A 21,410-nucleotide genomic window follows, 5' to 3' on the forward strand; every position below is an offset into this window, starting at 1 on the left:
AGAAGCAAACCACAGCAAAGCCACGCCCCTTCCCCGCCCCCCTCGCTTCTGAGTGCACGGGGGGGGGGGGGCAGCAGCTGCAGGGGTCCCACCCCAGCCTGCTCAGCACGTGCCGGCGCCAGCCCATGCTACAGACCCCACTCTTCCCACGGGGCACCCCGTCCTCCTCCTCTGTCCGCTGTCTCTCAGTACCTGCTCCAGGGTCCCGGGGACCCCGCAGTCCACACGCGAGTCTCTCATGGCCCCACTGCCAATCCAGCCCTGCTCCCGCCTGCACCCCGCGGTCTCGGCTCCGCCCTCTCTGCGGGAGCCGGAGCATCCAGACAACTGCCAGCACCTGGCGGCAGGTGCTCTGCCGGTTGTTGGGAGCAGCGACTAGAACGCTCTGGCTGTGTCCCAGGACACCGCGGCCGTCAGCCGGGCGAGGTGGCCGCCTGCGACCCCACCGGCGTGTGCTCCCCGCGCTGCCCCAGAGAAAGGATGCGCCCATCGGGGTGCCCACAGTTCCACAGGGACCCTCTCCTGCTCCCCAGGGAGGCTCCTCCTCCCCACAGCACCCAGGAAACAGGAAACAACTCAGCCTGCATCCCAGCCTGAAAGGGGAGACAAGGCAAAGCCACGAGGAGCCTATGGCCCAGGAGGGCTGCACGGCAGCGGTGGCACCTGCAAAGGCCCCAAAGGGGGAGCAGGAGCCCAGCAGTGGATGAAGACGTGAAGCGAGAACGTGGCCCAAGGCACCGGTGTGAACGGGGTGGCCGGGGGTCCCTGGGCAGTGCCAGAGCCGCCCCCAGGACAGCTCCCTGGGGAGGAGGGACCTGGGCCTGAGCCAGGGCCTCCACGTGCCCTCAGTGGGGCTGAGACCCCCAGCTGCACCCAAGAGCGAGGACGGCGGCCCCGTGCCACCCCACAAGCCACCCGCACCGCACACCTGAGTCTCTTCACCTGCAAGCAGAGTGGGCAGGCTGGCCCACTCCCCACGTGGGGGTCAAGTGGACACGCTCTGGGGGTGCTCAGCCTTAGTGGGCACCGGGATGTCCTGTCCACTCCGCAGAGGCTCTGCGTGCTCCGGGCGTCACTGGCCGCCCGGGGCAGAAGGGCGAGCAGGGAGCCTGGGACACAGGCGCCACTCACCCAGCATCCGAAAGCTTGCAGCTCTCCACGAAATACACGCACGCCTTCTTCTTGATGTTTTCTGGAATCCACGACCTGAGACTCTCTCGCTGAGGGCAGAGAGCGGCGTGAGGTTCCCGGGCCATGGAGTCGGTGTCCACCGGTGGCCACGCTGCGCCATGGCTACGCCCCCGACACGCATCAGGCCGCACCCTCTAACACACGGTGGGCTCCCAGGCGAGGGGGAACGAGCCCCCCACTCCTCCCCGGGGCTCCGCCCGCCTCCCCGCCTGGGAACCTGGGCCAATGCCCTGCCCTTGCTGTTGCCCACGCCCTGACCAGGGCGCCAGACATCGCCGGTGCGACCTGCACAGCTCCCCGGGGCTCCTGGTGCGAGGGCACCTGGGCCTCGTGGCGATGCGCCGAGCCCTCAGTGGGATGGAGGTGATGAAATCGGGGTGCAAGGGGCAGGGGGGCAGCCGATTCCCCAGTCAGCCCAGGACGGGAAACAGCTGTGCCAATCTCGCCGCTGCAGCCCCCCAGCCTTCCTCTCCCCGCTGTCCCTCAGCAGACTCCCCCACCCGGGCAGGACACGTGCCCACTCCGCGGTGCGGGCTGTGCCCACGAGGGCCGGCGCGAGCCCACCTTTTCAGTGTGGTCGATGGAGCCCTGCAGCCTCCGGTTGCCACGCAGGCTGTCGCTCCGCTGTATACGGAGGACCACCCCGTCCGGGACACTCCTGGGCGGCCCCCCAGAGCCCTCCTGCAGCTCCGAGCTGGCCTTCTGGGAGACCAGGGGCTCCATGCTGACCCGCGCTCGCCTCCTGCTGCTGGGACCGGGCTCTGGACAGAAAGCGAGAGAGGGAGATGAGGTCGGCGGGCCCAGAGCCTGCCTCTGCATCTGGCTTCTAGGGCCCAGCATCTCCAGAGGGCACGGCCCCGCCCCGGGCAGTCGGGAAGAGCACAGCTGAGCAGGGCCCTCACCTCCCCGGACCAGCGGGGCAGCAGCCGCAGCCGCCTGCTGAGAGCCCCCCGCCAGCCCACGATTCCACTTCCGCACAAGCCAATTCGCTTTCGCTTTCCAAAATTAAGAAAAGGACCCCAGTGCCCACAGAGTGCCTTCGAGAAGTGGCACAGCCCTGGCAAACAAGCCCACTTAACCAGAGCGGCTTTCAGTTTCTGTAGCCCTCACTGCGGTGCGGCGGCCACAGCGCCAAGTGGAAGTTGACCTGGCTGCGGGGTCACAGAAGGTGGGGGAAGGTCACCCGGGGTCAGGGCTCTGCTCCCTCTCCCCACGCCCTTCCCCCACCCGCCCGCCCCTCCACATCTGCTCACCGAACCCTCCCTGCCCACCTCGGGCAGTCACTCCCGGGTCCCTCCCGCCATCTCCGGGCCACACTCTGACACGCGCGCGCACACACACTCACTCACACACTCACACACCCTGCAGCCTCCCAGCACACGCACACTTGCACACACACTCACATATACCCCCCACAGCCTCCCAGCACACACACTCACACACACACCCTGCAGCCTCCCAGCACACACTCACACACACCCCGCAGCCTCCCAGCACACACACTCACACACACCCCGCAGCCTCCCAGCCTGCTGGGAGGTGGGAGCAAGGCAGGGTACTGTCCCTCCCTCCACAGCCAACCTGGCCTCCAACCTGCCCGTGCAGGGCTGTGGGCAAGACCCCACCAGGGGCCGAGGTCTGGAAGGGGTCGGGCCCGGGCAGGACGGACGATGGCGCCACGGGGGCCTTGACGGGGGCCGTCTCAGCACCCCCCGGGCCTCAGGCAGACTCCCGGGACCCCAGTGGCACCTGATCACGGGGAGGCCCCCCAGCCCCTGCCCTGCCAGGCCAGAAAGCCAGGGTCCAGCAGGAGCCGGTGCCTCAGTGGGTCCCACACCCTCCTCCCCGGCTCCTCCGTCCAACCCCCGTGGCTGCTCTCTGTTCCACACAGCACCTGGATGCCTGCTGGCCACCTGGGCTTACGGTCGAAATCCACACAAGCTGGAGCCTAAAACCTTTTGTAGTTAGAAGGAACAGCCAGGATCGGGTGCCTGGATCCGTGTCGGTACCAGAAGGACCTCCGTGACTGCTCCCTGACCCGGGCACCTGGCGGACACAGGACGAGCAAGCTGGGGCAGGCGGATTTCCAAAGCTGAACTCTGCCCCAATACCTCCTGGAGGAGAGAGGCCCTGGAGGAGCCCCAGAGAGGGCGGAGGGGTGGTGTTGCACCTGCCGTGGCCCCGGGTCAGGAAGAGAGGCCAGGAGCAGCAGGACTCGGCCCCACGCCCACGCTGGGCACCCAGTCCCGGGGTCTCCCCCAGCGCTGGGTACCCGCACTCAGCTGCCCCGCTGTAAGCCCGGTGGTGCCCCTCCCAGGCCTCTGAAAGCCACTTCTGTCAGCCACAGGCTGGGACCCCTGCCCTCTGGTCTGAGGAGCTGAAGTCCTTCAGCCCCCGCTTCGCCCGACTGGGACAAGGTCGCCCCTGTGGGGCACAACCTCCCCAGCCCCCCACAGACACCGCGAGGGATCCCGTCACCGCCTGGGCCTCTGGACCACCTCGCACCCGCACCCCTGCACGCACTCTGCACCGCGCCCCCGGACCCAAGCACAGCCTCCCGCCTGCCCAGCGCGGTCTCCGCAAGCCCGGGCTGCAGCAACGCGCCACTCACCGGGCCAGCGCCCCGCCCGCCCCGCACTGTCCTCCGCTGCACCCCCACCCCCGCTCCTGAGCGCGTGCCTGCAGCGCGCCCGGGTCGCGCACCTGCTCCGAACCTGCCCCGCGCCCCGCCTCACTCGCGCCGCAGCGCTAGCTGGGCCGCCCGCATCGGGGGCGGAGCGAACACCCTGCGCCCTGTGCCCCGCACCGCCCGAGACGCCCGCGGCGCGTTCTGCGGCACTGGGGCCCAGAGTGATGCCTGCGCGCCCCCGAGGCTGGAGCACGGAACAGGCAGGCGAGGCGGGGCTCTCACACCCCGCCCCCGAGGCGCCCCGCCTGCTGGTGCGGCCGCCCCCGAAACCCTGGGAACCGGCCTCGAAATGACCCGGACGTTCTGGAGCGGGAGGCGGGGCGCCAGTCCCAGGTGGACGCCACCCCCCAGACCCCGGGACCCCCTGCTGAGACCTCTCAGCCCACCTCGCAGCGGAACCCAAGCCCGGGACCTTCTTTGGGGGCGCTGGGCATCTGCCACACCAGGGCTGATGGGCACGACCACACACACACACACACACACACTCGCCTCCCTGGCCCGCGATGAGCTGTGGTAAGCGTGGTTGGCAGAGCCCGGCCCCCGCCCGCACCCAGCTGCGTCAGGGAAGCACGCTGCTTGGGCAGCTCTGCCCAGGGTCGGTGGCACAGACCCCCGCCCTGGCCACCGCTGCCTCCTCAGAGCCTGGCAACTCGGCTGTGTGATGCCAGGTGCCCTGGGCCCCAGCCAGCCATGCCCAGCACCGTCCCCCCCTCCCCGGGACCATCTCTTGAACTAAAACCTCTCGTGCAGGGCAGTTAATACTTCCTAAGACGGCAGGCGCCGCAGAGCCCTGGGCGGGCAGGCTGGGCTTCGGTTCCCAGGTCCCCGGAAGCCTCTGAGGGGGAACTTCAAGGGAAGTGGTGGGCGAGCTGACATCCACAGGCCGTGTTCCGCCTGCAGCCACCACCGCAGCGGTTATTGCAAAACACCCTTCCTGTCCACACGGAGGCCTCGTGAGCGGCACCGGCCGATCCCCGCGGAGCGCGGGTCCCGGCCTCCAGGGCAGGAACCGTCCACGGCCCAGCCATCGCCCAAGACACAAGCCCTCCCCCCGACTCTGGCAGTAGGAAGAAAACCATGACCTGTCTGAGGGCTCCGGGCTCCATGGGGGCCTCTGCTCACAATGACAGAGCCAGGAAGCCCTGGGGCCGGAGAAGGCAGAGGACAGGCAGGGGCCACACGCTCACTCCACAAGCCTTGCTGGCCGCCGGCCCCTGCTCTGCAGCGGGAAGCAGCCGCGGGCAGTTCATACTGGACCGGTGTGGCTGTGCCAATAAAACATTCTTGAGAAGCAGGCAGCGGGGCAGACGGAGCTGGTGGACTGTATTTGCTGAGCCCTGGTCGAGGGAAGTGGGTTCCAGGCTGGGGACCACCTTGGCTCTCCGCCAGCCGCCTGCCTGCCTGCCGTGCAGAACAGCTCCTCGGGCGGCGCAGGTTAAGCAGTGGCTGGTGACACCGGCCTCCGGCTGGAGAGCTGCGTGCAGTCCCAGCTGCTCGGCTCCCGCTCGCCTCCCTGCTGATGCGCCGGAGGCAGCGGTGACGGCCCGAGTGCTCGCGCTCCCGCCACGCGTGTGGGAAACCCACGGAGTGCTGGGCTCTGGGCTTCATTCTGGCCCACACCTGACTTGTAGGCATTTCTGGAGTGAACCAGTGGCTGGAAGATTCTGTCCCCCCCCTTTCTCTTTCTCTCTCTCTCTCTCTCTCTCTCTCTTTCTCTCCCTGCACCCCACCTTTCAAATAAGTGCAGCTTTTTAAAAATACACACAAAAAAATCGCGTACAAAAGCACTGCTCTAGAATCGAAAGCCCACACCCGTGGAAGGGCAGCGAGTGGTGCGGCCACCGGGCTGCACCCCCGGCCCCGCCCCCACCTCCACGGACAGGTGGCACACCCCCATCCCCATGGCTACGATGCCGGGCGCACAGCTGGAAGTGACCTCTGAACAGACTCTGCTCCCCCTCCCCCCAGGCCACGCTGGGGGGGATCGAGGGGCGTCGGCGGCCAGGGCTGTCCATCACGGGGAGTCCCCACCCTCGCCGTGTCCAGGCCAAGTCTCTGCTGTTGATGAGCTGCATCGTCTGCGAGGTGTCCAAACCCCACTGCCCAGTGGTTGAGGGCGGGGCTGTCTGGGAGGCGCTGAGGTCACATGGGTGCAGCCTGCTGGCCTTTCTCTCCCCATGGGAGGACACAGCCAAAGGTAGACAGGAACCCAGCTCTGCCCGGCTCACCCACAACCGCGAGTGGTGAGTGCCACAGCCAGGGCAGGTGCACAGGGAGAACGAGGAGACGGCGTCGGCTGCCCTGCGGTCTGCAGGAACCCAGGACACGGGCACACCCAGCGTCCAGCGTCTCGGGCTGTGAGCTCATCCACAGAGGAGCCGCGGGAGAACGGCGGGCAGCCGCCAGCAGGGTGGCCTACACGAGCGGGGCCAAGCCCAGTGACGGAGCAGGTAAGGGTGGGGGTCCCCGGGGACACCAGTCCTTGCATTTGAGATGGGGGCAGCCGGCACAGCAAGCCAGGATGCTGTGGACTGGGTGGGGGTGGGGCAGCAGCAGGTCAGGGGGCCTGCAGGCTCTGGGCATGGGTCCCCCTAGCAACCTGTTGGGCCAGACATCCTGTGAGCCCTGGGGCTATGGGGCCGGGAACCCTTGGTCAGGAAGGGTGAGCCCTGGCGAGAATCTAGCCACCTGTCCTTGGGGTGGGTGCTGCACGTGGGGCTCAGGCTGGAGTCGCCACTGGCCAGCTGGCCTCTGGGCAAGGGTGGCAGCCAAGTCAGCCTGGCACGCAGGGAGCCCAGGCTGTGGCTCAGGCCCGGCCTCCATCTTGGCCACCGTGCCTACCCTCTGTGCCCACCCAGCCGTCAGTGGCCAGAACAGCCAAGGATGGTGGTGACGGATGCCAATGGCCACACTGCTTGCTTGCTTGCTTGCTTTCCTTCTTTCTTTCTTTTTCTTTTTATTTATTTTTATTTTTTGACAGGCAGAGTGGACAGTGAGAGAGACAGAGAGAAAGGTCTTCCTTTTGCCGTTGGTTCACCCTCCAATGGCTGCCACGGCCGGCGCACCACACTGATCCGAAGGCAGGAGCCAGGTGCTTCTCCTGGTCTCCCATGGGGTGCAGGGCCCAAGCACTTGGGCCGTTCTCCACTGCACTCCCGGGACACAGCAGAGAGCTGGCCTGGAAGAGGGGCAACCAGGACAGAATCCGGCGGCCCAACTGGGACTAGAACCTGGTGTGCCGGCACCGCTAGACGGAGGATTAGCCTATTGAGCCGCGGTGCTGGCCCCACACTGCTTTCTTGCCTGGTGGCCCCGTGACTGTGCGTGGCTGAGCCCCTGCTGGGTGTTCACATCTGAGGCTGCCTCTGCCCCTTCTCCATTCCTTCTCAAGTCCCTCCCGGGGGGCGGAGCCACCGGCCCCACCCACGAGCCTGCACCTCTCTGTCCCGCCCACTTATCCCGCCCACTTCTCCTGCCACTCAAAGCGGATGACCCGCAGCCCCTGTGGGGCCCAGCCCACCCCTACCCCCGTCTTGCTGGGGTGCCCAGGCCAGTTCTCAGGGTGGCTCCTGCAACTGGCAATGTCTCCCCAGACAAATTCGGGGTCACTTCCTGCTTGCTTTGGAAGCCATGGACTCTGCTGGGCGTCCCTGGACGTGTGCAGCGTCCACGGGGCCTGCCATGTGTCTCCCTGGGGTCAGGGTGACCTGGGAAAATGCGCCGGTGTCGGCATTGCCTGCCATGCTGGGAGTGACCGGCCGTGCCCCGTGTCTGACCGGAGCCCCCGACTTCAGCCACCGCGCACCCCACTCACTGGAGGCATCGGCCGGCACCCAGAGCTCTCGGGGCTGCTGTTGTGGGGCACACAGACTAAAAACACAGCGAGACTTTGAGGTCAGATCAGGAGTCTATTAGCCAGCTGGCGACGGCCCTGTCACAGAGCAGGTCCAGAGAAGACAGCCCCGAGTTGCTGGGGGGGGGGGGGGGGTTAAAGGCAGAAACCACATTTTGGTGGCCTTGACTGTTATCAAGCAGGCAGACGAACAGAAGCCAGAAATGTGCCGGTTACAGCCGGAGGAGCAGACCGGTACCTCTGACTTGTTTCTCTCAGTGCTCTGAAACAACCAAGATAACCCCCCAGGCAGGCTGTGTCCCACAGGAAAACCTTAAACGTACAGCCACCCTGTCACGCTGCCAGGCCTCGGCGTCCGTTCTGACCCTGATCTAGATTCCTCGTGCCAGGGCCCAGCTCGGGCACCCTGGGCAGCTCCCGGCTCCCCCACCGTGCCCCTCTCCCCTCCTGGCTGAGCTTCCCGCTGCCCCGGAATTCCCATCAGCCCTCACGGCTCCCCCTTCTCCAGGGACCTGGTAGAAATCCGCGTCTGTCACTCCCCCTGTCCTGCCGCGCTGCCTCCTGTCTCTCCCTGCGCCCCCCACCCGAGCCTCCTCCTGGCCGGGCGCCCTGTGTGCGAGCTCACCCTCCCCGCCCGGGCACCCTGCACACGCTCACCCTCCTGAAAGGCCTCCAGACGAGCCCGGGGCAGCTGCGCGAGGCGCACGGTGCCCTCAGCTCGGCTCACCGCTGCTGGAGCTCCCACCCTGCCACCCCGCGTGGCCCAGCAGGCCCCTCGGATGGGGCCTGCCATGATGCTCTGCTGGGATTCTGAGCCCCAGGGACTCCTGTCCCCTTCCCTGACACCAGCACTGTAGGGCTCAGCAGGTGCTGCAGGCCAGAGCGGGGCCACCCGCACCTCAGCAGCGCCCGGTGTCGGGGTGAGGAACGGGGCTTGGCACCCACATGGGTCACCCTGGGGGTCCCGGGGCTGGGACAGGGGAGGGGGCCCTGGGAGCTGGGGGAGGCGGTTTCCTTGGCACAGACCCCCCCTAGCAAGGAGAACTGGTGACTGAGGGCCCAGCCTGCACCCTGAGGGGACCTGGGGAGGGGCCCATGGAGCCCACCACTGAGCCGGCCAGACAAGAGCTCTAAGATGGACCCTGGGGGCCACTTCCCATACTGCACCAGGGCTGCGGGGCATTGGCGTCAGCTGAGATCGCAAAGACGACGCCTCCTGAGCCCTGACAGGGCCTCAGCCTCTCCCTGTCCCCCCGTCTCTCTCTCCCCGTCCCCCCGTCTCTCTCCCCGTCTCCCCATATCTCTCCCCATCCCATCTCCGTCTCTCCCCATCTCCCTCTCCCTCTCTCCCCGTCTCTCTGTCTCCCTGTCTCTCCCGTCTGCCCATCTCTCTCCCTCTGCCTGTCTCCCTGTCTCCCCATCTCTCTCTCTCTCCATCTCTCTCCCTGTCCCCCTGTCTCTCCCCATCTCTCTCCCCATCCCCCCATCTCTCCCCATCTCTGTCTCCACGTCTGTCTCCCCGTCTCTCTCCCTCTCCCCGTCTCTCCGTCTCCCCGTCTCTCTCCCTTCTCTTTCCATCTCTCTCTCTTCCCCCCACCTCGCTCTCTTCCCCCAATCTCGCTCTCCCGCTGTCAGCAGCCATAGTTGTAAGGGGTCCCGAGGAGGGCTCCAGGGTGGGGATGGAGCTGAGTGACCCTGCAGGCTGTCCCGATGGCCACCCTGGCCTCTGGGGCTTCCTGACGCTCAGGCCACCACAGGTGTCAGTCAGGGGCAGGGGTGGGGCCTGGACCATGGACCAGCCTGACCCTGGACCAGTGGGGCAGTAGCCACAGCCGCCTGCTGAGAGCCCCCCGCCAGCCCACGGTTCCACTTCTGCACAAGCCAATTCACTTTCCTTTTCGCTTTCCAAAAATGAGAAAAAGCCCTCAATGCCCACAGAGTGACTTCGAGAAGTGGCACAGCCCTGGCAAACAAGCCCACTAACCAGAGCGGCTTTCAGTTTCTGTAGCCCTCACTGCGGTGCGGCGGCCACAGCGCCAAGTGGAAGTTGACCTGGCTGCGGGGTCACGGAAGGTGGGGGAAGGTCACCCGGGGTCAGGGCTCTGCTCCCTCTCCCCATGCCCTTCCCCCACCCGCCCGCCCCTCCACATCTGCTCACCGAACCCTCCCTGCCCACCTCGGGCAGTCACTCCCGGGTCCCTCCCGCCATCTCCGGGCCACACTCTGACACGCGCACACACACACACACACACACACACTCACACACACCCTGCAGCCTCCCAGCACACACACTTGCACACACACTCACATATACCCCCACAGCCTCCCAGCACACACACATACCCTGCAGCCTCCCAGCACACACTCACACTCACACACACCCCGTAGCCTCCCAGCACACACACACTTGCACACACTCACACACATACCCCACAGCCTCCCAGCACACACTCACACACACCCCACAGCCTCCCAGCACACACACACATGCACACACACTAACACACCCCGCAGCCTCCCAACACACACTCACACACACCCTGCAGCCTCCCAGCACACACACACTCACACATACCCCACAGCCTCCCAGCACACACACACATGCACACACACTCACACACACCCCGCAGCCTCCCAGCACACACACACACATGCACACACACACACACCTATGGCGGTGCCCCCAAGCAGCACCGACCAGAAGCACTGGAACCCCCCATTCGCCGGTGAAACTATGAAGGGGGTGCAATGCTTGTGCAGGTAGGGGAACAGTCATAAAGTCTTAAGGCACAGGGTGGCGTTATCAGTACTCCCCGGCCCGGCTGCTTAGCTCTACCTCAGTAGTTTTCCACTAAGAGGCCACATATCGCACGTCCCCGACATCTCCTCCTTTCTTATCAGTTAAACAGAAATGGTGCTGGTTAGGCCAAGCGTGATGAGCGAGCAGCGCCTGTCTTAGGAATCGACCCGGAGCTCCAGCACCTCTCACCCGTCATTGGACACCCCTGCCAGTCCCCAAGGACTCCCGTCTTAGGTGGGTGAGGTTCCGGGAAGGTGCCCGTCATTGGCTTACTGCTCGTTTAATTGATAGGCCTAGGACCCTTCCTGGGCTCCCGACTGGGGCAGCAGCAGACCGAAGGGGAGAGTCAGTTGTTGGAGGGACCGTGACTTCACCGGCCAGACCTCACCGGCCAGAGAGAGCGGTAACGTTCTCCAGGGGACCTTCCATGGCCAGACTTTGGTAATGTATCTGACTTGGTCTGGCTGCTAAATTATCTACTTGCTGTCTGATAAAGGTCATCAGCCTATTGAGCAGACAAGGACCTATAGATAGCACAACAAGCAACCCAACAACGGGGCCTAAAAGCGGTAGCAAATAGGGAAGCAGTCCATTCCATCATGGCACCTCGAGGACGCGCCAGATCTTCTTGAAGTGTCTTGATTTTATCGCGAACAACGCCGGATTTGTTAGCATACAAACAGCATTTTTCCTGTAAAGCCAAGCAAATACCTCCCTGTTCAGCAAGTCTAAGCCTCTACGATTTTGTAGAACCACTTCCGCTAGGGAGTCAATTTGATCTTGAAGGTCCTGAATGGTGGTGGATAGGGTCTGCACATCATTAATAAGTTGTTGGGACAACTCTCTATATTTGTGGACCGCGATTCCTAGTCCTGCGGATCCTGTAAGCATAGCTGAGGAAATTCCCAATGTGGCTAATAAAGGAATAAATTGAATAGCTCGTTTTTGTCTCCCTGCAATATAATCAAGGGAGGGGATAGGAGCAGGGTATCTCCATTGATAACCTCTATATCAGGAAAAAGTATAGCATGCATGCAATTACCGGTCCAATTTGTTGGTAAAATGGTATCAGCTAAATTATCCCTACATACAAAAACAGTGGAATTAGGGGCATATTATTTGTACAGAAAGGAGCAAGGCCCACGTCGATATCGGAGGGATTGTTGTTGGGAGGTCTGTAAAGGCAAGTGATATTTTCCGTTGGGACAGGAAGAACAGGGAAGGGCTGCATGGGGGGGCGGCCCAAGGAGATACTGAACTCAAGGGTATTATTAAGCGGTAGAAAAATGGCAAGAGGAAGGGGGATCCCTGGCATGGACAGAGCCAGCAGTCTCTTCAAGGTTTGGGGCAGAGAGATTAAGCAGTTTATGGGTGTTGGGAAGGGTATCGATGGTATTGACATCCAAGTCTTTGTTTCCTCTGGAAAGAACTTGAGCCAGGGGGTGGTACTGGAGGGAAGGGTAAAGGCTTTCAAATACGGTTTCGAGTACCTTCTGTGTTTTTGATTGTGTAAGGGTATCCTGAGGGCCTCCACCGTCAGACACTCCCACAGGGGCTATGGGGTACCAGCAGGCTACTTGTCCCTTAGTGGGGCAGGAGGGGGAGCTGAAGCGTGAAGAGGACAACTCTCCTCCGAACAAAGTTCCCTCATAATCTCCTGATGTAACAGCAAACAATAAACGCTGATTTCCCTTGTTACAGGCTTGATACTGCGTATAACAGGAGGAGTGCACGGAGTAACGGATAGTTTTATTGCCCTCTGCCGGGCACTGATCCCCAGCGCGGGTAAGAGTCTAGCTTAGGTTTGGGAGCACAGAACCATCCATCGGAACCAGGATGGTCAGATAAGCAGTTTTATCTCCGCAGTCTCGTGTAAAATGCGGCTTTTGAGCGCAGCCATGGGTTTGTGGGAAGGATACTATTATGCCCCCCCCTGCCCCCCAGCAGGTACAAGGGTGATGCTGTTGAAGGGGTTTTTGAATGCCCTGAGGGGTGTCAAGCCCTGCAAAGACTGGTGGCGCCCAATGGATGGTGTAGATTGCCACCATCAGGAGAGCAAGGCTGAGGGCCATTCTATTAGGGCCCTTTGGAGGGGTTAATCAGCGAGCCCTCAGGTAATGTGGCGGGGGAGGAGAGAACAGAGAGAAGATAAGATACACAAATAGCAACAATGGCAACAATGCTGGCAATAATAAGGAGTCCTGTAATGAGTCCCAGTAGCGTCCAGTCCAGCCGGGTCTTTTCATTCCTGTGGGTATAAAGAAAAAGTGTTCTCAGGGCCAAGTGCAGGCTCTGGAACAACATCATTATTGTAGGAATTGGCGAATTAACTTGTTTAATTAATCTTTCGGGTAGCCATCGTGGTGCCGATTGTTTTTGGTCCAGGATGCAGGCTGAGCACGTCCCCAAATGAGTACTGGATCTGGGCCGTGCCAGCTACTGGTGAGGGGGTCTCGCCACACTACCATAGGCGGAGCCGTGTCAGGGGAAGGGTGCCATTGACGGTCCGCAGCTGAATGATTATTATTATCCGAGGTCAGGAAGTTTAGCACAGAGCGCATGATTCAATCGGTCGCGGGGAGAGGCAAAGGATAAGGAAGTGGCTTCAAGCCGAGTGAGCCAAGTTTGTAGTGTTTGACGGGCTCTTTTCCCTGTGGATTGTAGGGAATTCCTGTAATGTGGTTAATACGGAGCGCCTCACAAAACTGTTCAAACTTAGCGCTGACATGAGCAGGACCGTTGTCTGTCTTCATCTGAACAGGTTTCCCAGTACAGAAAGAGCCGTGACAAGGTGCGAGGTAACATCCTTAGCAGCTTCTCCGGGGGGGGGGGGGGGGGGGGGGCAGAGACAAAGCCACTGTAGGCGTCTATAGAGACACGGAGATACTTCAGTTTGCCACATTTTGGGACGTGTGTGACATCCATTTGCCACAGTTGATTAGGGAGAAGACCACGCAGATGGACTCCCAAATGCGGTACAGGTTGGCTTGTACCGCATGGGGGCATTTTTTGACTCTTTCACGAGCCTGTTCTCGTGAAATTTTACAAAACAAACGGAGAGGCTGAGCATTTAAGAGACGCAACCGATGCACGTTCTGAGCTTCCTGCACTGATCCCACAGTCGTGGGGAAGGTAAGCCTTGTAGCAGCACCTGCCTGGGCATTACCTTCTGCGTTCTGAGCTTCCTGCACTGATCCCACGGTTGTGGGGAAGGTAAGCCTTGTAGCAGCACCTGCCTGGGCATCACCTTCTGAGTTCTGAGCTTCCTGCACTGATCCCACAGTCGTGGGGAAGCTGAGCCTTGTAGCAGCACCTGCCTGGGCATTACCTTCTGAGTTCTGAGCTTTCTGCACCGATCCCACAGTCGTGGGGAAGCTGAGCCTTGTAGCAGCACCTGCCTGGGCATTACCTTCTGAGAGTGATCCTGGTAGGCTTGTGTGCGCCCTAATGTGTCCCAAATAGAAGGGCAGTTGTCTTTCTCATATTAGCTTTTGAATTCGTATAAACAAGGGCATAGCGTTGGAAGTTGTTGTAAGAAAAGGAGAAGTCTCAAGCAACGGAATGGAGTGAGCTACATATGCACTATCGGTATAAATATTTACAGCCTGACTGGAAAACTGTGTAAAGACTTGAAGTATGGCATACAGCTCAACCAACTGGGCCGACTGATGCTTTAAAAACATGGGAAGGGATATCTGTAAACACCGTAACAGCCTTTGGAATGGGGTTACTTTTTGTATTTTTGGGGAAAATAAAGGAATAGGATCGGGCAAAGTGTAACACGGGGTCATCAGGGAGGTGATTGTCAATGACTCCCATAAATCCTGACATGGCTATTCCCCAGTCATCAGGAGTTTGAAGAAGGAACTGGGTCTGTTCTCGGGTATATGGCACTACTACAACATCGGGGTCTTTTCCGAAATATTGGCGGGAAAGGAAGCGAGCCTTGATGATTATTGAAGCAACCTGAGACAAATATACTGTAATTACCTTAGATGAGGAAATGGGGAGATGAACCCAGAAAAGAGGTTGACCTTTTTTATTGGGCATGAGGGATTTTTGCCAAAAAACTCCAGTGGGCGCATGTGGTGTGGCTAAAACTACAAAAAGCAGGGGGAGAGTATAAGAAATCTGTGAAGGCCGGCGCCGCGGCTCACTAGGCTAATCCTCCACCTTGCGGCACCAGCACACCGGGTTCTAGTCCCGGTCGGGGCGCCGGATTCTGTCCCGGTTGCCCCTCTTCCAGGCCAGCTCTCTGCTGTGGCCAGGGAGTGCAGTGGAGGATGGTCCAGGTGCTTGGGCCCTGCACCCCATGGGAGACCAAGAAAAGTACCTGGCACCTGGCTCCTGGCTCCTGCCATCGGATCAGCGCGGTGCGCCGGCCGCGGCGGCCATTGGAGGGTGAACCAACGGCAAAGGAAGACCTTTCTCTCTGTCTCTCTCACTGTCCACTCTGCCTGTCAAAAAAAAAAAAAAAAAAAAAAAAAAAAAGAAGTCTGTGAAACAAACTGTTGGCTGATGGCTTGCGCTACTTGGTTTAATGCGTCTCCCGCAGCAGGGGCGAGCTCGCGGGGGGAAGAGGGACCTGGGTCTCCTCGCAGAATGTCATTGAGGGGCAAAAGGACATTATTAGATATTTTTAAATAGGGCCTGAGCCACTGAATATCTCCTAGAAGTCTTTGAAAATCATTAAGGGTCTGGAGGCAATCCAAGCGGAACTGGATGCGGGGCACAAAAACCAAATCCTGCTGTAATTTTAAACCCAAATAGGTAAAGGGGTCTTGTAACTGGACCTTATCAGGAGCAATTTATAAACCAAGGGCAAGAAAGGCTTTAGAAAGTGCCGTAAAGCAATCTTGTAGGTCTGACTTGTTCTGAGCCGCCAGTAAAATGTCATCCATATAATGTAGAATATAAATGTGCGGCCAGTGCAAACGAACCGGGTCCACTGCCTGTGCTACAAACTTTTGACAAAGGGTGGGGCTATTGGCCATCCCCTGGGGCAGGACTTTCCAATGAAATCTTTGCATCGGTCCCTGCAAATTAACACGGGGGAGGCTAAAGGCAAAATAAGGACGGTCATCAGGGTGTAGAGGAATAGTGAAAAAGCAGTCTTTGAGATCTATAATGATTTTGTAATAACCATTTGGGATGGCCACGGGGGTTGGGATGCCAGGTTGGAGGGCTCCCATGGGTGCCATGACCTTATTAACGGTGCGCAAATCCTGTAAAAGGCACCATTTACCAGATTTTTTCCTTATGACAAAAATGGGCGTATTCCAGGGAGAATTGGAAGGCTCTAGGTGTCTGGCCGCGAGCTGCTCCTGTACAAGCGCTACATGTAGCGGCATTTAGCTTTTCTTGAGTAAGCGGCCACTGATCCACCCAAACAGGAGTTTGAGTATTCCATGTGATTTCGTCTGCATGGGGTACAGGAAGGCCAGTGGCCGTTGCTAAAAATCCGAATATCCGAGCCCATGTCTATCTGTATAGAGGGGCTGTAATAGGCTGAGTCACGCCCTGTCTCATTTTCCAAGTCCTGTGCCAGGCACATAATCCATGCGCAGCATCTGTTGTGTGACCACAGCATCAGGGCTGCACAGGATAACTTCCATTTGGGAGAGAACGGCACGTCCCCACAGGTTAACAGGGAGGCCTGGTAATACAAAAGGAGTCACAGTGCCCGGATTGCCTTCCTTATCTTTCCAGCGTAATACCCTTGAGCTGACTTGGGGGTTATTGGACTGGCCTATACCTCGCAAATCGGTGAGAGATGCGGTCAGCGGCCAATGGGCGGGCCAATGATCTTGAGCTATGACTGTGGCATCTGCCCCTGCGTCCAAAATGCCCTTGAAATCCTTTCCTGTCATAGTAAGGGTTAACACAGGCCTATTTTTTGTAATTGGCTGGACCCAATAAGCATCCGGGGAGCCCAAAGGGGTAGTGCCTCGGGGCCTGGAAGAAAGTGAGGATGAATTTCCAGTAATTAAAGGCAGAAGAACCAGCTGTGCTGGACGGCTGCCCTGTGGAACGGCAGCTACTCCACTGATAGCGGCTGCTAGGATTTTTATCTCCCCGGTAAAGCCACCGTCCATAATACCAGGAAAAACTTGAATGCCTTTAAGGGTGGCTGACGCTGGGCCAAGAATAAAAGCACAGGTACCCGAAGGCAAGGGGCCCCGCACCCCTGTAGGGATACTTTGTGGGCCTGGGTGGAACCTAATATTGTATGGGAGGCGGCACAGAGGTCCAGTGCTGCCTACCTGGGGTTGCTGAGCCTGAGGCTGGGAGGGGGCAAACCGTACTGCCCCAGGGTCTGTCCTTTGAGAAACCGGGGCCAGGGGCTGGCCCCTCTGGGAGTCCCCCCCCCCCCCCCCGCACGCGAGGAGGGAGGGGTTGGCCTGAAGAATTAGTCTTTGACCTGCATTCGTTTGCCCAGTGATAACCCCTATGACATGGGGGCATGGGGTGGAGGGGAGGGGCTGTCTGGGGGAGATGGAGCCATGCCTTGGGCCGTGGGCCTGTTTGATAAGGCGGTTGGACATTTGTGGGCAAAATGTCCGGGCTGTTTACAGGCGTGGCAAGTGGAGGTCCCCTTGGAGGGATTTTTGGTCAGTTTGAGCGCGGCCCCAATTGCCAAGCCCACGGCATGGGCCGATCCCACACCAGCGCAGAGCCTCACATAGTCTGAAAGATCACCCTTATGTTTCTGAGGCCGAAGAATATCTTTACAAGCTGGGTTGGCATTTTCAAAGGCGAGGTGCGTAACAAATGCACTTCCATTTTCTCCTGGCCAACTAGTCTCTCAGCCGCAACATTAAGGCGCGAGACAAAATCACTGTAAGGCTCGTCGGGCCCTGCTGAATCTTAGCCAAGGAGGCGGTGACTGGCCCCCTTTGAGGAAGCTTTCTCCAAGCCCCTAGTCCGGCAGTTTTAATTTGCGCCAGAAGTCCATCGGGGAACCGGACTTGTGAATTGTTGGAATTATACGGAGCATCTCCCAAAAGTTTTTTGAGGGTCCAATTTTTAGATGAAGTTTTAGCAAGATTTTGTTGGGCTATTTCTTTACAAATTTGAACATAGTCAGCCCTCCACAGAACGTAGTCACCTCCGCTGAGAGCGGCTCTGGCGAGGAAGTCCCAATCATTAGGTGTAAGCCAGCGGGCACTCTGGCTTTCCAGTAAGGCCTGAGTATACGGGGCGGTGGGACCATACTGGGTGCAAGCAGTTTTAAGTTTTTCAATAAATCTGAGACTAAGGCTTTTATAGGGTGGCGGCTGTCCGTTACCAGGTCCTTGATTGGGGTCCTGGTCTTCCTCCTCCGACAGGTTCCTCACTGTCTTCCCCAGAGGGGTGGGGCGAATTCTCCGCAGCCTCATTTTCCCCTTCAGCGGCAGGCTCAGAGCGACCTCCGGCTTGCCTCCTGGCTTCAGGGAAGGCTGGAAGGGGTTGGGTTTTGGACCTGACTTTACCTTGTTCAGGTTTTGTGAGGGGCTGCTCTAAGGCAAGGTGGCGGAGCTGGATGTGCTCTCGTCCGTGTTGAAGTGACTGTCGCAAGGCCGACAAGTCAGGCACGGGAGGGTTAAGGTCATAGAGAGCGGGGGCACAAATGGGAGGGTGCGGGTGAGTATTGTACGGCGGGGGATTTTTAACATTGTGGGGCCAACTGGAATTATGATGGTGCACAACCTCTTCCCCTGGGGCAGCTTCCTCATCCGAATCTGATTTGTCTCGGATGGCAGGATAGAGTCGGCTCGCTTCGTTGGTAGGGGCTAAAGTGGGCTCTTTGATTTTATTGCTGGGGTCATCATCAGTGGAGGGTGTATCCAGAATGACAGATGGGCATTTAGATGCAGGTCGGGAGGATCGCTGTAACGTCTCCTCACCATCCCTTACTAGGGCATCAATAGTCTCATCTAGGTGACGGGTTTTTAGAATGTCATTAATCAGGTTCCAATATGAAAAAATCGTAATAGGCACTTTTGCAGGGCCAAAGGTCTCATGAAAATCCTTTAAACAACTTCCAAGTCTTTCCCACTTGATCTGTCAATTGTTCCTTCCTTGGGGAACCAGGGACACAATCTTTCTACATACTCAAAAAATGCCTTTCGATCCTTATTTTTAACCCGAACTCCTCGTGTCTTGAGGGCCTCCCTGAGACCCGAAATGAACATTTCCCGTGACGATAATGCCTGTCCCATGGCTGTCACTTACCTTGCGCTGTCTTCACTCCGCAGCGTCGACCGACGCTAATGATCTCGGGTGGGCAGTTCCGAGCCGGTCGCACAATCACTTGGATCCAAGTTTTCCTCCTGGAAGGCGGCGTTCCTCCAATCTCGCAGGCACTCGAACCCCAAGGGCCGCACTCGAGCCCCACGTTGGGCGCCAGTTGTCCCGTCCCGCGGGACAGCAACTGGGGCCGAGCACCTAGAAGGAGAAAGGAAAGGGACAGGAGACACCAAGATGGCAGCAAGACAAGTGCCGATCAAGCTGCGATTTTTATTTTTCAAGCACACACTTATATATCATAAAGGCAGGATGTCGGGCGGGGGGAGACGGGGAGTTTACCTTGCAGCTGCGATGCTTGTGCAGGTGGGGGAACGGTCATGAAGTCTTAAGGCACAGGGTGGCGTTACCAGCACTCCCCGGCCCGGCTGCTTAGCTCTACTTCAGTAGTTTTCCACTAAGAGGCCGCATGTCGCACGGTCTCCGACAGTGTCAGGCCCTGCTACTGGAAGTGTTAGGTGGGAAGTCAGATCTGGGCTTGTGTGTGTGACAAAGGCCCACAGAGCTGACATCCAGGTCCAGCATCTGCATCTCAAAGTCATCCCCACAACGTTCCAGGGGCAGCCCAGTGTCGCATCCTGCCCCGCCCCCTCCTACCGTGGGGTCCCCGGCCCTTCTGCCTGCCTGACATCTGCATTTCAGATACCCTGCTCCGGATCCTGACTCCAGGGGGTCCTGCCCATCCTTCCTCTAACCGGGGGCAGCGCCAGCCGGGCTTCCCCCTGTCTGATACCTTCAGGGGGAAAACTCAGGAGATTTTCTATTTACATCCAAGAAGTCCTTTGTTCCAAGAGGAGCAGAGATGGGCAGGCAAGGCCCATCCTCTTAAAACCCCCCGGCCTCACCCGGATGGCGCGCTCAGCCCTCTTCTCTCTGCTGACCGCCCGCCTGGCCTGCCCAGGTGTGTTCTCTCCACTCAACCATGTATCCCCGCTTTCCCCAGTCCGAGCGACTGGGCTCTCTCTCAGGTCCTGTCTGGAGAGGTGCCCGTCCGTCCTTACGGATGTCCCTGCCCTAATAAACCTTGCTGTTTGCTTTCCGCTGCTCTCTGTCTCACGCCTGAATTCTTCCTTGCGTGAAGACAAGAACCCTGCAGTTCTACGGTAACAGAAGGATGTCAGCAGGTGTGTCACCCTCACCAGGCAGGCTCAGAGTCGGGCCCCGGGGGTGTCGAGGGGCAGGAGCCCCCGGAGTCGCCACTTTGGAGGAGGGAGGAGCTGGGCTGGAAGAGGACGAGGACTGCAGGCCCCGGAGCCGCGGACCCCCAAGCCCCTGCCCAGTGGCCTCTGGGGAGGCGCAGGACCGAGGGCCAGCAGCCCCCCGAGGCAGGTGCAGGCGAGGGTCTCACCTGTGAGCAGCCAGGGACCCCACGCTGTCACTGCTGCTCCCCGTGCTCCCGCTGGCCCTGGGCTCCCCGTGACCCCACAGGAACCTGAGCACCAGATGGACAGGCGACCCTGGCCTGCTGCCCACCAGAGGGAGCTCCGCGGGAAGAAGGAAGCTGGAAAGGCGGCACCCACTTCCCATCAGGGTTCCCGGGGGACCCCCGCTCCGGCCTGCACGTCAAACGCAAGCCCAGCAGGGCCCAGCGACAGCCACAGGTGACCCAGCCTGGCCTGAGTGGTGGGGAGGCCTGTCTGCCGTGAGGGTGGGGACGAGGCCCAGCCAGGCTCCCAGACGCCACGGGGCTGCTCAGCCAGGGGAGCCCCGTCCGGTTTTGCGCCGGAAAAGTTTGGGGTGCGTTTCTGCCCATGTCAGGGCGCCTTCGAGGAAGTGAACCCTTGAGAGTCCCGATGCTGATTCTAGGAATTCGTGGCTGTGCAGCCATTGGCGATGCGGGAGGCAGGGAGCAGGAGCAGCCAGGCCGGTCCCTGAGCAGCGTCTCCCGACCGGCGCCGCAAACCGAGCGCAGCGTGAAGAAGGTTCTGGAAGCCCAGGAGCACGGCGCAGGCGTCCGGCTGGCAGCTGGGGAGGTGGGTGTGTGTACCTTGTGCTGTCCACGCCGGGAGACGGCCGCTCTGGCCAGCAAGGGGGGCCCATTCCCTCCTGAGGCTGAAGCAGGCGCACGAGAAGGCAGCGTGGGGCCGGGGTGGGGAGCCAGGAGCCCCTCCAAGGGTGGTGACGCCCGCGGTGCGGGGTCCCTGTGCGGTCACCGTCCCGATCCCCACCAGCCGCGGAGCCCAGACCACGGCCCTCGCCCTCTGTAAGTCCAACTGCACCAGCACCGCCAGGGCCCGCCGCTGCTCCACCGCCCCGAGGCCAAGGACCCCGCGCCTGCCACCCCTCTTCCCCCACGTCACGCCGAGGGCGGCTCGGGCTGCCGCCGATTCCTGCACCAGGAGAATCCACAGCCCCGCCCGCGCCGAGCGCAGCCAACACCCCCTTCCTCACTGCCCAGCCCCAGGGCCGCTCCGCCTGGAGCACCTCCTCGTTCCAGCAAGCCACCACCAAGGCCCCGTGTCCCGCTGCGGGTCCGGCCAGCGTCACCGCCCCTCCTCCGTGCCCCTGAACCCCGTCGAGCGCGCGTGACCACGCACAGGACGACAGCCCGGACCGAGATGGCGTTGGGAGAGGCCCACAGCCTGTGACAG

The 21,410-nt window shown here is 60.4% G+C and overlaps 1 protein-coding gene and 1 long non-coding RNA gene across 3 annotated transcripts in view; both read right to left on the reverse strand.

Moving 5' to 3' along the window:
* Window positions 1-4,072, reverse strand: part of TRPM2 (transient receptor potential cation channel subfamily M member 2) — a 44,375-nt gene extending 40,303 nt beyond the window's left edge. The window contains exons 1-4 of the mRNA XM_051839924.2: window positions 3,895-4,072; window positions 3,086-3,237; window positions 1,756-1,952; window positions 1,132-1,220 (exon numbers count right to left, since the gene is read on the reverse strand). Coding sequence (XP_051695884.2) covers window positions 1,132-1,220; window positions 1,756-1,914 — 248 coding nt within the window. The 5' untranslated portion in view covers window positions 1,915-1,952; window positions 3,086-3,237; window positions 3,895-4,072. The remainder of the gene's footprint in view (window positions 1-1,131; window positions 1,221-1,755; window positions 1,953-3,085; window positions 3,238-3,894) is intronic.
* An 8,189-nt stretch (window positions 4,073-12,261) lies between these two features.
* LOC138849222 (uncharacterized) lies at window positions 12,262-20,622 on the reverse strand. Of its 2 annotated transcripts, XR_011387671.1 has the most exons (4): window positions 19,102-19,642; window positions 18,748-18,960; window positions 14,867-14,990; window positions 12,262-12,781 (listed from the first exon to the last, which is right to left on the reverse strand). It is a non-coding gene; the product is annotated as an uncharacterized lncRNA (long non-coding RNA). The 2 variants fall into 2 exon arrangements; XR_011387672.1 differs by lacking the exon at window positions 14,867-14,990 and having other exon boundaries at window positions 19,102-20,622.
* Window positions 20,623-21,410: the final 788 nt, after the last annotated feature.

The sequence above is a fragment of the Oryctolagus cuniculus genome, chromosome 4, assembly GCF_964237555.1.
Source record: "Oryctolagus cuniculus chromosome 4, mOryCun1.1, whole genome shotgun sequence".
Taxonomy (NCBI): Eukaryota; Metazoa; Chordata; class Mammalia; order Lagomorpha; family Leporidae; genus Oryctolagus; species Oryctolagus cuniculus.